Genomic DNA, 16,564 nt, shown 5'->3' on the forward strand with positions numbered 1-16,564 from the left:
TATATATATATATATATATATATATATATATATATATATATATAAAAGACAGGCAGAGGCTGGGAAAATATATTTATAACTATCAAAATAAATGTATTTTTAAAAATAGGCTTTGCTCTTGACATGGGAGATGTGCTTTTTATGATTTTTGTGTATTTACAGGTATGGGACCTGTTATCCAGAATGCTCCTGGACCTGGGGTTTGCCGGATAATGGATCTTTCCGTAATTTGGGTCTTCATGCCTTAAGTCTACTAGAAATTAATTTAAACATTAAAACAAACCCAATAGGCTGGTTTTGCTCCCAATAAGGATTAATTATATCTTAGTTGGGATCAAGTACAAGCGACTGTTTTATTATTACACAGAAAACGGAAATCATTTTTAAAAATTTGGATTATTTGGATAAAATGGAGTCTATCGGAGACAACCATTCCGTAATTCAGAGCTTTCTGGATATTGGGTTTCCGGATAAGGGATCCTATACCTGTATATACAGGTATGGGACCTGTTATCCAGAATGCTCGGGAGCTGGGAGTTTCTGGATAATGGGTCTTTCTGTAATTTGGATCTTCATAGTTTAAGTCTACTAGAAAATCATGTAAACATTAAATAAACCCAATAGACTGGTTTTGCTTCCAATAAGGATTAATTATATCTTAGTTGGGATCAAGTACAAGTGACTGTTTTATTATTACAGGTATGGGACCTGTTATCCAGAATGCTCAGGACCTGGGGCTTTCCGGATAACAGATCTTTCTGTAATTTGGATCTTCATACCTTAAGTCTACTAGAAAATCATGTAAACATTAAATAAACCCAATAGGCTGGTTTTGCTTCCAATAAGGATTAATTATATCTTAGTTGGGATCAAGTACAAGCGACTGTTTTATCAATACACCGAAATAGGAAATCATTTTTAAACATTTGGATTATTTGGATAAAATGGAGTCTATGGGAGATGGCCTTTCTGTAATTTGGAGCTTTTTGGATAACGGGTTTCCGGATAACAGATCCCATAACCATAACTGTACTGCTCTCACCATCTTCACAAATATTTGTTTTATTGAAACTTAAGGAATCAGAGTTGCAAGCAAATACATTCTAGTAAAATGTCTTAATGGAAGTGATTGACACTCCAGAGATATCTGTTATACAGGTATGGGATCTTTTATCCAGAATGCACAGGACCTGGGGTTTTCTGGATAACAGATCTTTCTGTAATTTGGATCTTCATACCTTAAATCTACTATAAAATTATATAAACATTAAATAAACCCAATATGCGGGTTTTGCTTCCAATAAGGATTAATGATATCTTAGTTGGGATCAAGTACAAGTTACTGTTTTATTATTACAGGTATAGGACCTGTTATCCAGAATGCTCGGGACCTGGGGTTTTCCGGATAACAAATCTTTCCGTAATTTGGATCTTCATACCTTAAATCTACTAGAAAATCATATAAATATTAAATAAAGCCAATAGGCTGGTTTTGCCTGCAATAAGGATTAATTATATCTTAGTTGGGATCAAGTACAAGCGACTGTTTTATTATTACAGGTATGGGACCTGTTATCCAGAATGCTCGGGACCTGGGGTTTTTCCAGATAATGGATCTTTCTGTAATTTGGATCTTGATACCTTAAGTCTACTAGAAAATCATATAAACATTAAATAAAGCCAATAGGCTGGTTTTGCTTCCAATAAGGATTAATTATATCTTAGTTGGGATCAAGTACAAGTTACTGTTTTATTATTACACAGAAAAAGGAAATCATTTTTTAAACTTTAGAATTTTTAATTATAATGGAGTCTATGGGAGACGGCCTTTCCGTAATATCTGGATTAAGGGTTTCCGGATAACGGATCCCATACCTGTGTGTGTTTGCTAGGGGTGCACTGAATCCACTATTTACGATTTGGCCGAACCTACGAATCCTTCGAGGACGATTCGGGCGAATACTGAACCGAATCCTAATTTGCATATGGAAATTAGGGGTGGGAAGGGGAAAACATTTTTTACTTCCTAGTTTTGTGACAAATAGTCACGTGATTTCCCTTCCCATATGCAAATTAGGATTCGGATTTGGCTCGGTCGGGCAGAAGGAATGGGCTGAATCTGAATTCTGCTGAAAGAGGCGGAATACTGGATTCTGAGCGTCCCTAGTGTGTGTATATAATAAATATATATATAAGGGTAAATAAAGGGAGGCAGCAGGGTTTGTAGGAAAACACACAGAGACTCACAGACACATGGGAAGGAACAATGGAGTTGCCACAATGAATCCCAGTCACAAGACAAATACACAGATACCCCAGAGTCAGGTGTCGGCCGGTCGCATCCCTGGATTCCTGTTGTTCAGCGACAGAGAGGGAGAAGCCCCACCGATTGTGACTCCTCTTTATTATGACATCATAAGGGATGGAACAACAACAAAACCAGGAAGAAAAAAAAATCCAAATAAATTCCCATCCTGTTTTTTTTTTATAAAAATGTGGAAATAAAAGAATAAAAGAATAAATGTAGGACAAGGGCTGAGAGTGAGGTCACAATGGAGAGACCCTGCAGCCTGAGAGTGGATTTGGAAGGAACCACTGATCATCTCACTCACTACTCAGCTCCCCCCGCCCCTATATGAGCCGGCCCAGCCTGTTATACTGAAAGGAAGAGCCGAGTGTAAAGTATAAAGAGAGGAGCGAGCGGCCGAGGCAGGACACACACAGGACTCTCTATGTATATAAAGATGGCCACGTTAGCGAATGGGCAGCCAGACAATAGCAGCCTCACTGTCAGCAGCAGCAACGGCCACATGAACGGATTAAACCACCACAGTCCCGGGGGCGCCGCCAGCACCATCCCCATGAAGGACCACGATGCCATCAAGCTGTTCATTGGGCAGATCCCCCGCAATCTGGACGAGAAGGACCTGAAACCTCTATTCGAGGAGTTCGGAAAGATCTACGAACTGACGGTGCTGAAGGACAGGTTCACCGGGATGCACAAAGGTCAGAGCCCGGGGCTCGGGGTGACACTTAGCGGCTTCTACTCACACACGAGCTTTCCACAACTGCCGGTGCTGAACTGACACTCGCTCAGCTGGAGGGAAAGGGGGGCTGGAGTTGCTGCTGGCAGTTGTGAGACTGGGGAGGCTGGCGGGCAGTTGCTGTAAGAATTGCTCTATTGGGGGCGGGGGGCACAGGTGAGAGTCTGGAATGGATTGTCAGCACAAGGGACAAGGGAAATACATGTGGGAATCAGGACGAGTAAAGAAAAGGAATGTGGGGGTTACTGGTGCTTCAGATGTCGGGAACTTCAGCAGCAGCATCCAGCAAGGGTGGCAGTTGTAGCCGGACAGGGAGGCAGTTGCAGCTGAGCAGGGTGACAGTTAGAATAGAACAGCGTGACAGTTAGAGTAGAACAGGCTGACAGAGTAGAACTGGGTGACAGTTAGAGTAGAACTGGGTGACAGAGTAGAACAGGGTGACAGAGAGTAGCACAGCATCAGAGTAGTCGGCATCAGAGTCTCTGAAGTCAGGGAGGGAAGGAGCTGTCCCACAGTCGGTGCTGAACTGCACCCTCTCACATATACATATACATATATATATATATAGTAAGTTTATTGAGCAGAGAGACAGGGATGAGATTGACTGAGTCCATTGACTGACTAGTATCTGGGTAACTTTATCAGGCGCATGTGGAAGGGAAGCAGAGATAATGTGTGGGGAGCTGGGGAGGCAGAGACAAGGGATTACAGAGGGGAGAGCCGCCTCTCTGACTGGGGCTGCTGAATGGACTCTATCGCTGACTATATCAGGCACATCTGGGAGAGAAGCAGAGATACAGCAGCCGAGCTGCAGGGTGAGTGGGTTCCCCCGGGGAGAGGAGCTGTCGCTGAGTTCTCTGCTTCCATCTCAGTAACTTGATCAGACACATCTGCCAGTGAGTCAGGAATAACAGGGAGACTCGGGGCTGGGGAGGCAGAGACAAGGGATGAGATTCAGGAGCTGTCCCTGTAGCTAGTGCTGAACTGACCACTCCATATTGGAACAACTTTATCAGGCACATTTGGGAGAGAGAGCAGGGCATGGAGCCAGAGAGCATCTAGCAGAGCATGGAGCTATGCATTGAGCTAGGGTGCTTCTAGCAGGGCATGAAGCTATGCATGGATCTAGGGAGCATATATCAGGACATGGAGCTAGGGAGCATCTAGCAGAGCATGGAGCTATGCATGGAGCTAGGGTGCATCTAGCAGGGCATGAAGCTATGCATGAAGCTAGGATGCATCTACTAGGGCATGGAGCTAGGGTGCATCTAGCAGAGCATGGAGCTATGCATCAAGCTAGGGTACATCTAGCAGGGCATGGAGTTATGCATGGAGCAACGATGCATCTAGCAGGGCATGGAGCTATGCAGGGAGCTAGGGTGCATCTAGCAGGGCATGAAGCTATGCATGAAGCTAGGATGCATCTACTAGGGCATGGAGCTAGGGTGCATCTAGCAGAGCATGTAGCTATGCATCAAGCTAGGGTACATCTAGCAGGGCATGGAGTTATGCATGGAGCAACGATGCATCTAGCAGGGCATGGAGCTATGCATGAAGCTAGGATGCATCTAGCAGGGCATGGAGCTAGGCTGCATCTAGCAGGGCATGGAGCTATGCATTGAGCTAGGGTACATCTAGCAGGGCATGGAGCTATGTATGGAGCTACAATGCATCTAGCAGGGCATGGAGCTTGGGTGAATCTAGCAGGGCATGGAACTAGGCTGCATATAGCAGGGCATGAAGCTATGTATGGAGCTAAAATGCATCTAGTAGGGCATGGAGCTTGGGTGCATCTAGCAGGGCATGGAGCTCTAGGGTGCATCTAGCAGGGCATGGAGCTATGCATGAAGCTAGGTAACATCTAGCAGGGCATGGAGTTAGGGTGCATCTAGAAGGGCTTGGGGCTAGAGTACATCTAGTAGGGTTTAGAGCTAGGGTACATCTAGCAATGATGAGCTGCTCCATAAGGCAACCTTTTATGACATTGCTTTAAACTGACTTCTAAGAACATTATTGGAGGAATTCTCAAGCACGAGCTAGAAAGGGCAGAGGGATTGGCTTGGGGTGGTGAGAGAAGCTGCTCCTAGTGTTAAACTGGTTCCTATATGTCCATTTAGCAGAGCTCATTTTTGAAAAGAAGGCTGGATTGTGGAAGAGATGGTGCATTCTGGATTGAAAGACACAAATAAGTGAATTGGCTGTGGTGGTGTTTTTTGTGAATGGGGACAGGGTGGCAGAAATGAGCAACAATTACAAAAGCTTAGAATTGGGGTGCAGAGGACACTGGGGAAGACTTGTATCTGAGCCGACTGTGAAAGGCTTATACATGAGGTACTGGCAGGAGTGGTAAAGGCTTGGGTGTGGGTTATAGAGATTGTGGTAAAGCCTTGAAACTGGGGAGCAGATTGAGCAGATCAACAGCGTTTAATGGCTTCTTCATTTTTATTTGACTGAACATATGCCTAAAACATAAACTAGGGATTTGCCAAGTTGTGATTCTATAAAACCTGGATAACCTGTGACTATTTGGAGATGCCTGGGTAATTTTCAACTGCCATGTCATTTTATCCCCTCTCCCTCCCTCCCTTATGCTGCTTTTCATTTTTACATTTAAAAGATACAGTTCAACCACAACTGAAGGGCCAGAGATTGTTTATACCTGTAACAACATGGAGACAAGATGTGTAAATGTATAGTGTGCGCCATACAGAGGGCTTGGGGGGCAAATAGGCGCTAGGACTGTGTTCTTTAACTTTGTGCTGGAATATCTGGGGGTGAAGAAATGATGGGGAGGAAAAGAGTTGACTCAGAATCCCCCATAGTGATAACAGGACATGGGGTGGGGGTGTAAACTCTCCGCTTCAGTGTTGCTAAGGAACGGCTTTGTTGCTGAGAACTTTCTTACACTATTAGCATATCTAGGGAACAAAATCATAAGGATAAATGCACAGATACAAAATAACGCCTGACAAAATATATAGGTAGGGTGAGTGGAGGGAAAATGCTTTTATATTTGGTGAATTGGGGTAAAAAATGCAGTAATCAGAGGCTTTGGCAGCATTTGTGTGAGTGGTTACTTATAGAATGTTGTATTCTCTATAGCTACACAATACTTGGATTTAAAGAATAATTCTCCTCCCTATAGAGAATAATAAGAACAGTCATAAAAGCTGTTGGATGGATGTGCCCTTCCTTGTCGGTTCTGAGTTTTCGGTTAACTTTGTATGACGCACAAAACACACACACACGTGTGTATAGTCTGGATGCCATTGGCCCTGGTAGGGTTGTATCATGAGCTGCAGAATAAAACAAACTGGCAGTTTATGTAAAGCAGGGAATATCCACCCTTCGCCCATTTAATAGACATTTCCGATGGATGCGGAGCACAGGGCTACATCTAAACATAAAGAGCCCAATGGGGAATTAACAGGGTTACATTGAAGTCTGATGTTATGAGGCTCCTCACATGGAGACGCATCAGACACTGAACGTTTTTGTTCCATATCATTAAACCGGAAACAGTTCAAACTTATACGGCTCAAAGGCTGATGGGTCTTCTTTTTTTTTTTTTTTGGGCTAATACTTTTAAAAAAAGTGACTTGCTTGCTCCTATAGGTTTATTATGGTCTAAGTCTCTGAAAGGTGAAGCAGTTGCACAGATCCCAATTCTTTTATGTGCAGCAGGGAAAAAAAACATCAACTCAGTCCCCTTTGACAGGCGGAGACATGACGGGGTTAAATTAATCCTCACCCTTTATCAGAACCTTCCTTTGTGGTCAACGATGTGTTAACCATTTTGCAGCAGCCGGCAACCCATAGCGGTTGGGACTTCTTTTAGGAAGACTGTGCAACAATTTTGATGTATTTCAGTGCGAGATTTACAGCCCTAACTAATTAGCAGCTAATAAATATTTCATTTAATTCCAAACCTGCCAATTTTACACCTTTGAAGAGTGCATTAAAAAAGTTGAAGCGCTGGAGAATCCATTTATTGCCAACAACAAGAGAGAGAGAGAGAGAGAGAGAGAGAGAGAGAGAGAAGGAGAGAGAGAGGAGAGAGAGAGAGAAGAGAGAGAGAAGGAGAGAGAGAGAGAGAGAAAGGAGAGAGAGAGAGAGAGAGAGAGAGAGAGAGAGAAGGAGAGAGAGAGAGAGAGAAAGAGAGAGAGAGAGAGAGAGAGAGAGATAGATAGCGAGATAGAGAGATAGATAGATAGACAGATAGATAGATAGATAGTTAGACAGACAGAGAGAGAGAGAGAGAGAGAGAGAGAGAGAGAAAACAGAGAGACAGACAGACTAACAGATAGATAGATAGATAGATAGATAGATAGATAGATAGATAGATAGATAGATAGATAGATAGATAGATAGATAGATAGATAGATAGAGGGGATTTTTAACTAGTGATTTGCTTGCAATAAAATAGAAAAGGCCGGGTGATGGAGGGGAGGGGGTTAATATTTCTGTACTTCTCCTCCCCTGATCTAATTATATCCAATGGTAAAGGCCAAACAATATAAAATGTTGTGTCTCCAAAAGTAGAGGAAATATATACAGGTATAGGACCTGTTATCCAGAATTCTCAGGACCTGGAGTTTTCTGGATAATAGATATTTCTGTAATTTGGATCTTCATACCTTAAATCTACTAGAATATCATGTAGACATTAAATAAAGCCAATAGGCTGGTTTTGCCTCCAATAAGGATTAATTATATCTTAGTTGGGATCAAGTACAAGTTACTGTTTTATTATTACACAGAAAAAGGAAATCATTTCTAAAAATGTATATTATTTGGATAAAACGGAGTCTATAGGAGACAGCTTTTCTGTAATTTGAAGCTTTCTGCATAACGGATTTCCGGATAATGGATCCCATACCTGTATGTATTAAAAAAAAGCAGGCTTGACTTAAACCAACCCAACAATTCTCCTATATCTTCAAAATATAATGTCTACAGGGTAACAACGTGGTCAATCAATAATAAATAAACCATAGGAAGTATTACAGGTCAGTAATTAATAATCAGGGGTCCATGTGATGTTTCGACCGAGTGCTGGGCAATTCATTCATGAACTTTTGTGATTTTTTTTTTTTTTTTGCTGCTTTGTCTCGTGCAGTTGAAAACCGACTATAGAGAGATATAAACGTTACTGCTCTCTGGGTAGCCATCTCACAATGCATTATCTTTAAATGTATTCAAAAGGCAATTTAAAGTAGTATTTAGGATAATAATTTTCAATTATAGTAATCTGTATGTAGGACCTTTCCAATAGGCTGAGACAGATTTTAAGGCTGAGGCAATGCGTCTAAGCAAAGGCCTGGGAATGTGTTACAAACAAAATAATCCACCAGGCAGATGCCACGATATTACCCGAAGCACCGGGGATATGAATTGGCAACGAGCAACACAATAAATTGGAGAAATCCAGATCTATGAATCTGGAGAGACAGTGAGTGACAATGATCTGGATGTAAAGTCAAAACTGAAGATCCAATGATGCTGTTGTTTACTTAAAAAAAGTAAAGTCCCTTAAAGGAGAAGTAAAGCTACCAAGGCAGTGTATTACCAATAGATTAGCCACAACAGTGCAAGCTAGTGCGCCATTTTTATTCTTTAGAATGCTTTTTCATACTGAGTAAACCGCTCTAGACACTGTCTCTGTTTGTTTAGGATAGCAGCTGCCATATTAGCTTGCTGTGACATCACTTCCTGCTCACTCATAGCTCTGGGCTCAGATTACAGCAGGGAGAGAGGAACAAACTGAGCATGCTCAAGCCCTAGCCCTGGAGGTTTAAGCTGAAAACAGGAAGTCTGATACAGAAGCCCATGAGTACACAATAGAAGGAAAGAAATGTGCTGTTTCTTTTGACAGAGGACTCAGAGCAGCTTTAATTTGAGGGGTTACTGGTGTATTTATATAGACCTTTCTGATAAAGTTTACTTACTTTTAGCCTTTCCTTCTCCTTTAATGGAAATATAGTGATATTGTTTAATACAATTATGTGACTCCAGCGGTTCAGTTGTCGCTTGGTTCTGGGATCGGTGTAGAAAATCTTTAGCAACTGATCGGTGGCATTTTTTGTTCATATCAGAACTCGTCTCCCCGTTGAAGTTGTGCGACAGGACAATACAATAAGGGAAGACCGGTATTGACGTCTTATGACGGATGGAATTGCCTGAACACTTTACCACGGCAGATACTAATTGGTTCTTTTCAATAGCAACATTGCGTTGGTGGATCAAATCACCATAAATTGTTGATGACTGCAATGAAATCATTTATTTGGGTCGGAGCAGCTATAAGTGACGTGGCCATAAAAAGAAATACAGCTTTGAAAAGCAATATGGTCTGGATAAACTGTTATTAATATTATTTTTTCTTCTAATGAAGGACCAAGAATCTACTCAGATCAGCCCATTGCTGGTAATGAAGGGCAGAGGCCTTGTCGGCTATTTATAAGATTGTCTGAGGGGGAGGGGACTAAATAAAGGGGCAGCCTACCCAGTCTCCTTTACTCCTCACAAATACTCATTTACCGTTTGCTGTGATTTTAGACAACAAGTGCAATTAAATCTAATGTTATCATTAAACAGTATGTAATGACATTTACATCATATAAAGTTTTTGTGCAGTTGATGGTCAGTCTCTTATGTAAAGTTACCTGTCTATCTATCATATATATTATAGTCAGACAGGTGGATAGAGAGAGAGAGAGAGAGAGAGAGAGAGAGAGAGAGAGAGAGAGAGAGAGAGAGAGAGAGAGAGAGAGAGAGAGAGATAGTCAGACAGATAAGAGATGAGTAGATGATAGATGAATAGACAGACAGACCAATGGACGGAAAGACAGACAGATATATAAATAGACAGATGGACAGACAGATAGACAGACAGACTAACAGATAGAGAGAGAGAGAGAGAGAGAGAGAGAGAGAGAGAGAGAGAGAGAATAGATAGATAGATAGACAGAGAGAGAGACAGACAGAGAGAGACATACAGACAGATAATAGATAGATAAATAGAGAGAGAGAGAGAGAGAGAGAGAGAGAGAGAGAGAGAGAGAGAGACCGATAGACAAACCGACAGTCAGACAGACAGACTAACAGATAGATAGATAGATAGATAGATAGATGATAGATAGATAGATAGATAGATAGACAGACAGACAGACAGACAGACAGACAGACAGACTGACAAATAGACACACGGATGGACAGACTGATTTAGTTTTAGGTTTTTATTTGAGGTGCATAGTAAAAATGTGTAGAATTCTATAAGTAGGAGCAGCACTTTGTTCAGAAACAAAAAGTTGTTTATTCTCGTAACGATTGTGTCCAGCATTTCAGTCTTTCACTTGTAAAGGTACTTACTGTACAAAAAATAAATATATAAAATATATATCATCATCCATCAAATAAGATCCACACTCACAGGTCTTAAAGGTAATGGAAAATGTTTGAATGAAATGTTTCAGCCTACTCCAAGGGCTTCCTCATAGTGGACTTTATTGGTGGACTTGTTGGACTATAGATATATATATTTTTTATTTGTTTGTTTTTATATATGTTTCTTACTTTTTTACTATTGTATTACTTTTTTATGAATTTATATAATGATTTACTTTTATATATGTTTTATTTTTATATGTCATCTATTTTTTTACATTATATATATATTAAATTTAAAAAAACCTTGTAAATTAATTGAAAAAAAAATATTTGCACAAAACCTGTTGAGTTCTGTACATCGTGGGACTATTAAATATATTTTTAAATATAGCTATTTAAAAGAGAACAGCACTAACAGGACTTATTTAGAAAAGTTAATAGAAAAATGTATTTTTAACTATATATATTATTTGTATGTAATATGTACAGGTATGAGATCCTTTATCCAGAAACCTCTGAATTACAGAAAGGCCATCTCCCATTTTATCCAAATACAGTTATTACATTTTCTAAAAATAATTTCCTTTTTCTGTGTAATAATAAAACAGTCGCTTGTACTTGATCCTAACTAAGATATAATTAATCCTTATTGGAAGCAAAACCAGCCTATTGGGTTTATTTCATGTTTAAATGAATTTCTAGTAGACTTAAGGTATGAAGATCCAAATTACAGAAAGATGTATTATCTAGAACACCCCAGGTCCAAAGCATTCTGGATAACAGGTCCTATACATGTACTTGATCCCAACTAAGATATAATTAATCCTTATTGGAGGCAAAACCAGCCTATTGGGTTTATTTCATGTTTATATGATTTTCTAGTAGACTTAAGGTGGCCATACACGGATAGATCCGCTCGTTTGCCGATGTCGCCAAACGAGCGGATCTCCCTCCGATATGCCCACCTTGAGGTGGGCAATATCGGGCTGATCCGATCGTGGGCCCTAGGGCCCAACGATCGGATCCTAGCGTTCGCCAAACGGGCGGTCGGATCGCGGGACCGCATCAACAAACAGATGCGGCCACGATCCGACGGGATTTTTAACCCCATCCGATCGAGATCTGGCCGACTTTCGGCCAGATCTCGATCGGGGAAGCCCGTCGGGGGCCCCCATACACGGGCCAATAAGCTGCCGACTTGGTCTGTCGGCAGCTTTTATCGGCCCGTGTATGGCCACCTTTAAGGTATGAAGATCCAAATTATGGAAAGATCCATTATGTGGAAAATCCCAGGTCCCGAGCATTCTGGATAACAGGTCCCATCTTTTCTAAATATATATATATAAATATATTGCCATTTTTATTTTTATATATGTTATTTATCAAAGTCTGAATTTATCTCAATATATTTTTGACCCAAAAACTCAGATCTTTGCCCGAAAACTCAGAAAACTTTGGGGTATTGCACGAAACCCAGCGCACATCAAAAATCAATGGGACTTCTCCCATTGACTTATATGCAACCTCGACAGGTCTGAGATTTTCAGATTCAGAATTTTCCAACTTCAGGGTTTAATAAATTCCCGAAAAATTTCTGATTTTTTAAAAGTCCGATTTTGTAAAGAAAAGCAAGATTTTTTTCTTGATTTTCACATTCAGAGTTTAGTAAATAACCCCCATAAGGTATGAAGATCCCAATTATGGAAAGATCTATTATGTGGAAAAACCCAGGTCCCACGCATTATGGATAACAGGTCCAGTATTATAGTATATTTTTTATATGTTATTTATCAAAGTCTGAATTTATCTCAATATTTTCTGCTACAAACTCAAATCAAATCCGTTCAATTATTTTTGTTTGGATTTGTTTTATCTTTTTTTAATTTTTTTTTTTATTTTTATTTTTAAATTTCACCCAAAAGCTCAGATTTTAGCCTGAAAACTCAGAAAACTTTGGGGTATTGCATAAAACCCAACGCACATCAAAAAATCATTGGGACTTCTCCCATTGACTTATATGCAACCTCGACAGGTCTGAGATGCCAGATTTTCTGATTCAGACTTTTCCATCCTCGGGGGTTTAATAAATTCCTGAAAAATTTGTGATTTTTTAAAAGTCAGATTTTATATAAAAAAAAAATCACACATTTGTCATGTTTTTTGCATTCGGAGTTTAGTAAATAAACCCCCAAGTGTTGCCATGATTGACTCGATAGCCCCCCACACCAAGTAACCCCTTATTGACATATGAATCATAAAGATACAAAGCGCTACATCTGTGTGTGTTGCACCAGCCCAGACACTTCGGCTTTACCTCTCACCAGTTAAATAGAGCCGGACACAAGATATACTGTATATTGCCATGTATTTATTTGAGTCCCCATTACACTTTTTCCATTCAAGAGGCTTGGCTGCAATGGGACAGGCCCTTAAAGGGCTTCAGCTTTATGTTAATAAGAAGGAAGACTAGGGGGCAGATTTACATAGGGTCACATATCGAGGGTTAATTAACCCTCGATATTCGACTGTCAAAGTTAAATCCTTCGACTTCGAATATCGAAGTCGAAGGATTTAGCGCTATTCGTTCAATCGAACTAATAAATCCTTCGAATCATTTGATTCGAAGGATTTTAATCCATCGATCGAACGATTTTTCTTCGACCAAAAAAAGCTACCAAAGCCTATGGGGACCTTCCCCATAGGCTAATATTGACTTCGGTAGCTTTTAGGTGGCGAAGTAGGGGGGCAAAGTTTTTTCTTAAAGAGACAGTACTTCAACTATCGAATGGTCGAATAGTCTAATGATTTTTAGATCGAATCGAAGTCGAAGGTTGAAGTAGCCCATTCGATGGTCGAAGTAGCAAAAAAAATTGACGTTTTTTCCTCTATTCCTTCACTCGAGCTAAGTAAATGGGCCCCATGGGTTACGAGATGAGGAAGCTTCAAGGTTACGGAATATCAAACAACTAAAATCATTTGAAGGACTGCAGTAATGAGCCTATCAATACCTCGATAAGAAACCTGACAGCCATAGAGAGCAGAGATTCAGTCCCGTGTGCAAAGGTCAAACTATCCATTATTCAACTCATCAGTATTGTGGTTGACCAGTACAAACAGGAACAGCCTTACAAAGTGGCTGAATTTCCAGCCTGGAATCATGAAAAACTTCTGCACATAAAAGCGTCATGTCAATAGGTAATAGTAGTGCAGATCTTTCCATAATTTGGATCTTCATACCTTAAGTCTACTAGAAAATCATATAAACATTAACTAAACCCAATAGGCTGGTTTTGTTTCCAATAAGGATTAATTATAACTAGTTGGGATCAAGTACATGTATGGGACCTGTTATCCAGAATGCTTTGGACCTGGGGTTTCCGGATAATGGATCTCTCTGTAATTTGGATCTTCATACCTTAAGATTCATGTAAACATTAAGGGGCACATTTACTAAGGGTCAAAGTGATTTTTCAAAACTAAAAACTTTGAATTTCAAACTAATTTTTGGGTACTTCGACCATCGAATGGGCCTAAAAAGTAAAAAAGTTTGACTTCGTAAATCGAAGTACTGTCTCTTTAAAAAAGTTCGTTCTTCAACACTTCACCACCTTAAACCTGCCGAATTGCTATGTTAGCCTATGGGGACCTCCTAGAACCTATAGCCAATATTTGGCTAAGTCTTTAGAAGTCAAAGTAAAATCGTTTGATCAATCAATTAAATCGTTCGAATCTTTCGATTCGTAGGATTTCATTGTACGATCGAGCGATTTTACTTCGACCGAATATGGCCAAATTCGATAAAAAAACCCTTAAACTTCAACTTCGAATGTCGAAGTACTGCCATTCGATGGTCATATTTCGAAGTTTTTTACACTTCGAAATTCGACCCTTTATAAATCTGCCCCTGAATAAACCCAAAAGGCTGATTTTGCTTCTAATAATGATTAATTATATCTAAGTTTGGATTATGTACAGGTATGGGACCTGTTATCCATAATGTTGCGGATAATGGATCTTTCAGGGATTTGAATCTTCTTATCACAAGTCTACTAGAAAATCATGTAAATATCAAATAAACCCAATAGGCTGGTTTTGTTTCCAAAACAGGATTAATTATATCTTAGTTGGGATCAAGTACATGTATAGGACCTGTTATCCAGAATGCTTTGGACCTGGGGTGTTCTAGATAATACATCTTTCTGTAATTTGGATCTTCATACCTTGTCAACTAGAAAATCATATAAACATTAAATAAACCCAATAGGCTGGTTTTGCTTCCAATAGGGATTAATTATATCTTAGTTGGGATCAAGTACAAGTTACTGTTTTATTATTACAAAGAAAAAGGAAATCAATTAAAAAAATTTGAATTATTTGATTATAATGGAGTCTATAGGAGACAGACTTTCCATTATTCTGAGCTTTCTGGATAATGGACTCCCAGATAACGAATAGCAATAAAGGAATCGAGGGTGTAGAGCACCCTGAAGGCCAAGCCAAGTCAGACCAAAAAGTTAAAAGGAAAAGAATACTTTATTGAACAATCATCTCAAGCCTTACGCGTTTCATGTCTCTGTGACACTGAATCATGGGCTATGGATAACAAATCCCATTCCTGCTTTATTATTACAGAGAAAAAAAATGGATTATTTAATTTTAATACAGCCTATGGGAGACGGACTTTCCGTAATGCAGAGTTTTCTGGATAATGGGTTTCCGGATAACAGATATTTCCAGATATTTTTTTTTTCTTGTTATGGCCACAAAGTAAAATATTGAATTCATAGACAAGACATGTAAGGGTTCAACTTGCCTGAATCAATGAAAGCTTAATGAAACATCTTTCCATTCAGACAGGGAGAGTCCAGAGATATTTCATAGCAGCCAAGGAGAGAGATAAGTCATCACTCAGCTGAAGCATTTGTGCTGCATTATATCGCATGTTCTTACACACTGGAACATTGTCTTCAATTTTGTTTGCAAAGCGTTTGCTGTATTGCGCTTGCCTCCCTTTCACCCATGCGCATCGTACAGTCGCTATCCATATAAATAAACATTTCAATAATTCCACTAACAAGGCATTGGGCCGGAATACAGATGGGCAGAGCCATGTCCAACAAGCTGAACTCTGTTTACTCAAATAAAAAAGACTCCCGTTAGATTCAGAGGAAGAACAGGGAGATCTTGCCATCGAATGCAAAAGAGAGAATCATTGTTATAAAGTTTCCCCTGTTCTGTATATAAAAAGGGGAACGTTGATTTGAATCGTATCAAATCATTATGTTTTATCATTTCATCTTTCTCTTCCTTTTTATATGGGAATATAGTGTATACAGGTACCTGTTATCCAGAAAGCTCCAATTTATGGAAGACTCCATTTTATCCAAATAATCCAAATTTTAAAAAATAATTTCCTTTTTCTGTGTAACAATAAAACAGTAGCTTGTACTTGATCCCAACTAAGATATAATTAATCCTTATTGGAGGCAAAACCAGCCTATTGGCTTTATTTAATGTTTATATGATTTTATAGTAGACTTAGGGGCAGATTTTCATAGGGTTGAATATCGAGGGTTAATTAACCCTCGATATTCGACCGTCGAAGTTAAATCCTTCGACTTCGAATATCGAAGTCGAAGGATTTAGCGCTATTCGTTCGGTCGAGCGCTATTCGTAAATCCTTCGAATCGTTCGATTCCAAGGATTTTAATCCATCGATTGAATGATTTTTGTTCGACCCAGAAAAGCTTAGGAAGCCTATGGGGAGACAGTATTTCGACTATCGAATAGTCGAACGATTTTTAGTTCGAATCGTTCAATGTGAAGTCAAACTCATAGTCGAAGGTCGAAGTAGCCCATTCGATGGTCGAAGTAGCCAAAAAAAAACTTTCGAAATTCGTTTTTTTCCCTCTATTCCTTCACTCGAGCTAAGTAAATGGGCCCCCAAAGGTGTGAAGATACAAGTTATGGAAAGATCCGTTATCTGTGCTGAGCATTCTGTATACCAGGTCCCATTACTGTTTTTTAGTTTATTGTTTGCAACGTCAGTATCTCATGATGGACAAAGACCATGTTGGGTGCAACAAAGATTTTAGTCGTTCGATTCCAAGGATTTTAATCCATCGATTGAA

General features: G+C 39.7%; 1 protein-coding gene across 13 annotated transcripts in view; it reads left to right on the forward strand.

Moving 5' to 3' along the window:
- The first annotated feature begins 2,526 nt into the window (after nucleotides 1-2,526).
- Nucleotides 2,527-16,564, forward strand: part of LOC108705540 (CUGBP Elav-like family member 4) — a 614,898-nt gene continuing 600,860 nt past the window's right edge. For 3 of the 13 annotated variants that reach the window (XM_041580660.1, XM_041580665.1, XM_041580662.1), the window contains exon 1: nucleotides 2,540-3,006. In XM_041580660.1, coding sequence (XP_041436594.1) covers nucleotides 2,733-3,006 — 274 coding nt within the window. In that variant the 5' untranslated portion in view covers nucleotides 2,540-2,732. Of the gene's footprint in view, nucleotides 3,007-16,564 lie in introns of all 13 variants that reach the window. The other 10 variants (XM_041580666.1, XM_041580669.1, XM_041580673.1 and 7 more) reach the window with 7 other exon arrangements.

Source organism: Xenopus laevis, chromosome 1S, assembly GCF_017654675.1.
Source record: "Xenopus laevis strain J_2021 chromosome 1S, Xenopus_laevis_v10.1, whole genome shotgun sequence".
In the NCBI taxonomy this organism is placed as follows: domain Eukaryota; kingdom Metazoa; phylum Chordata; class Amphibia; order Anura; family Pipidae; genus Xenopus; species Xenopus laevis.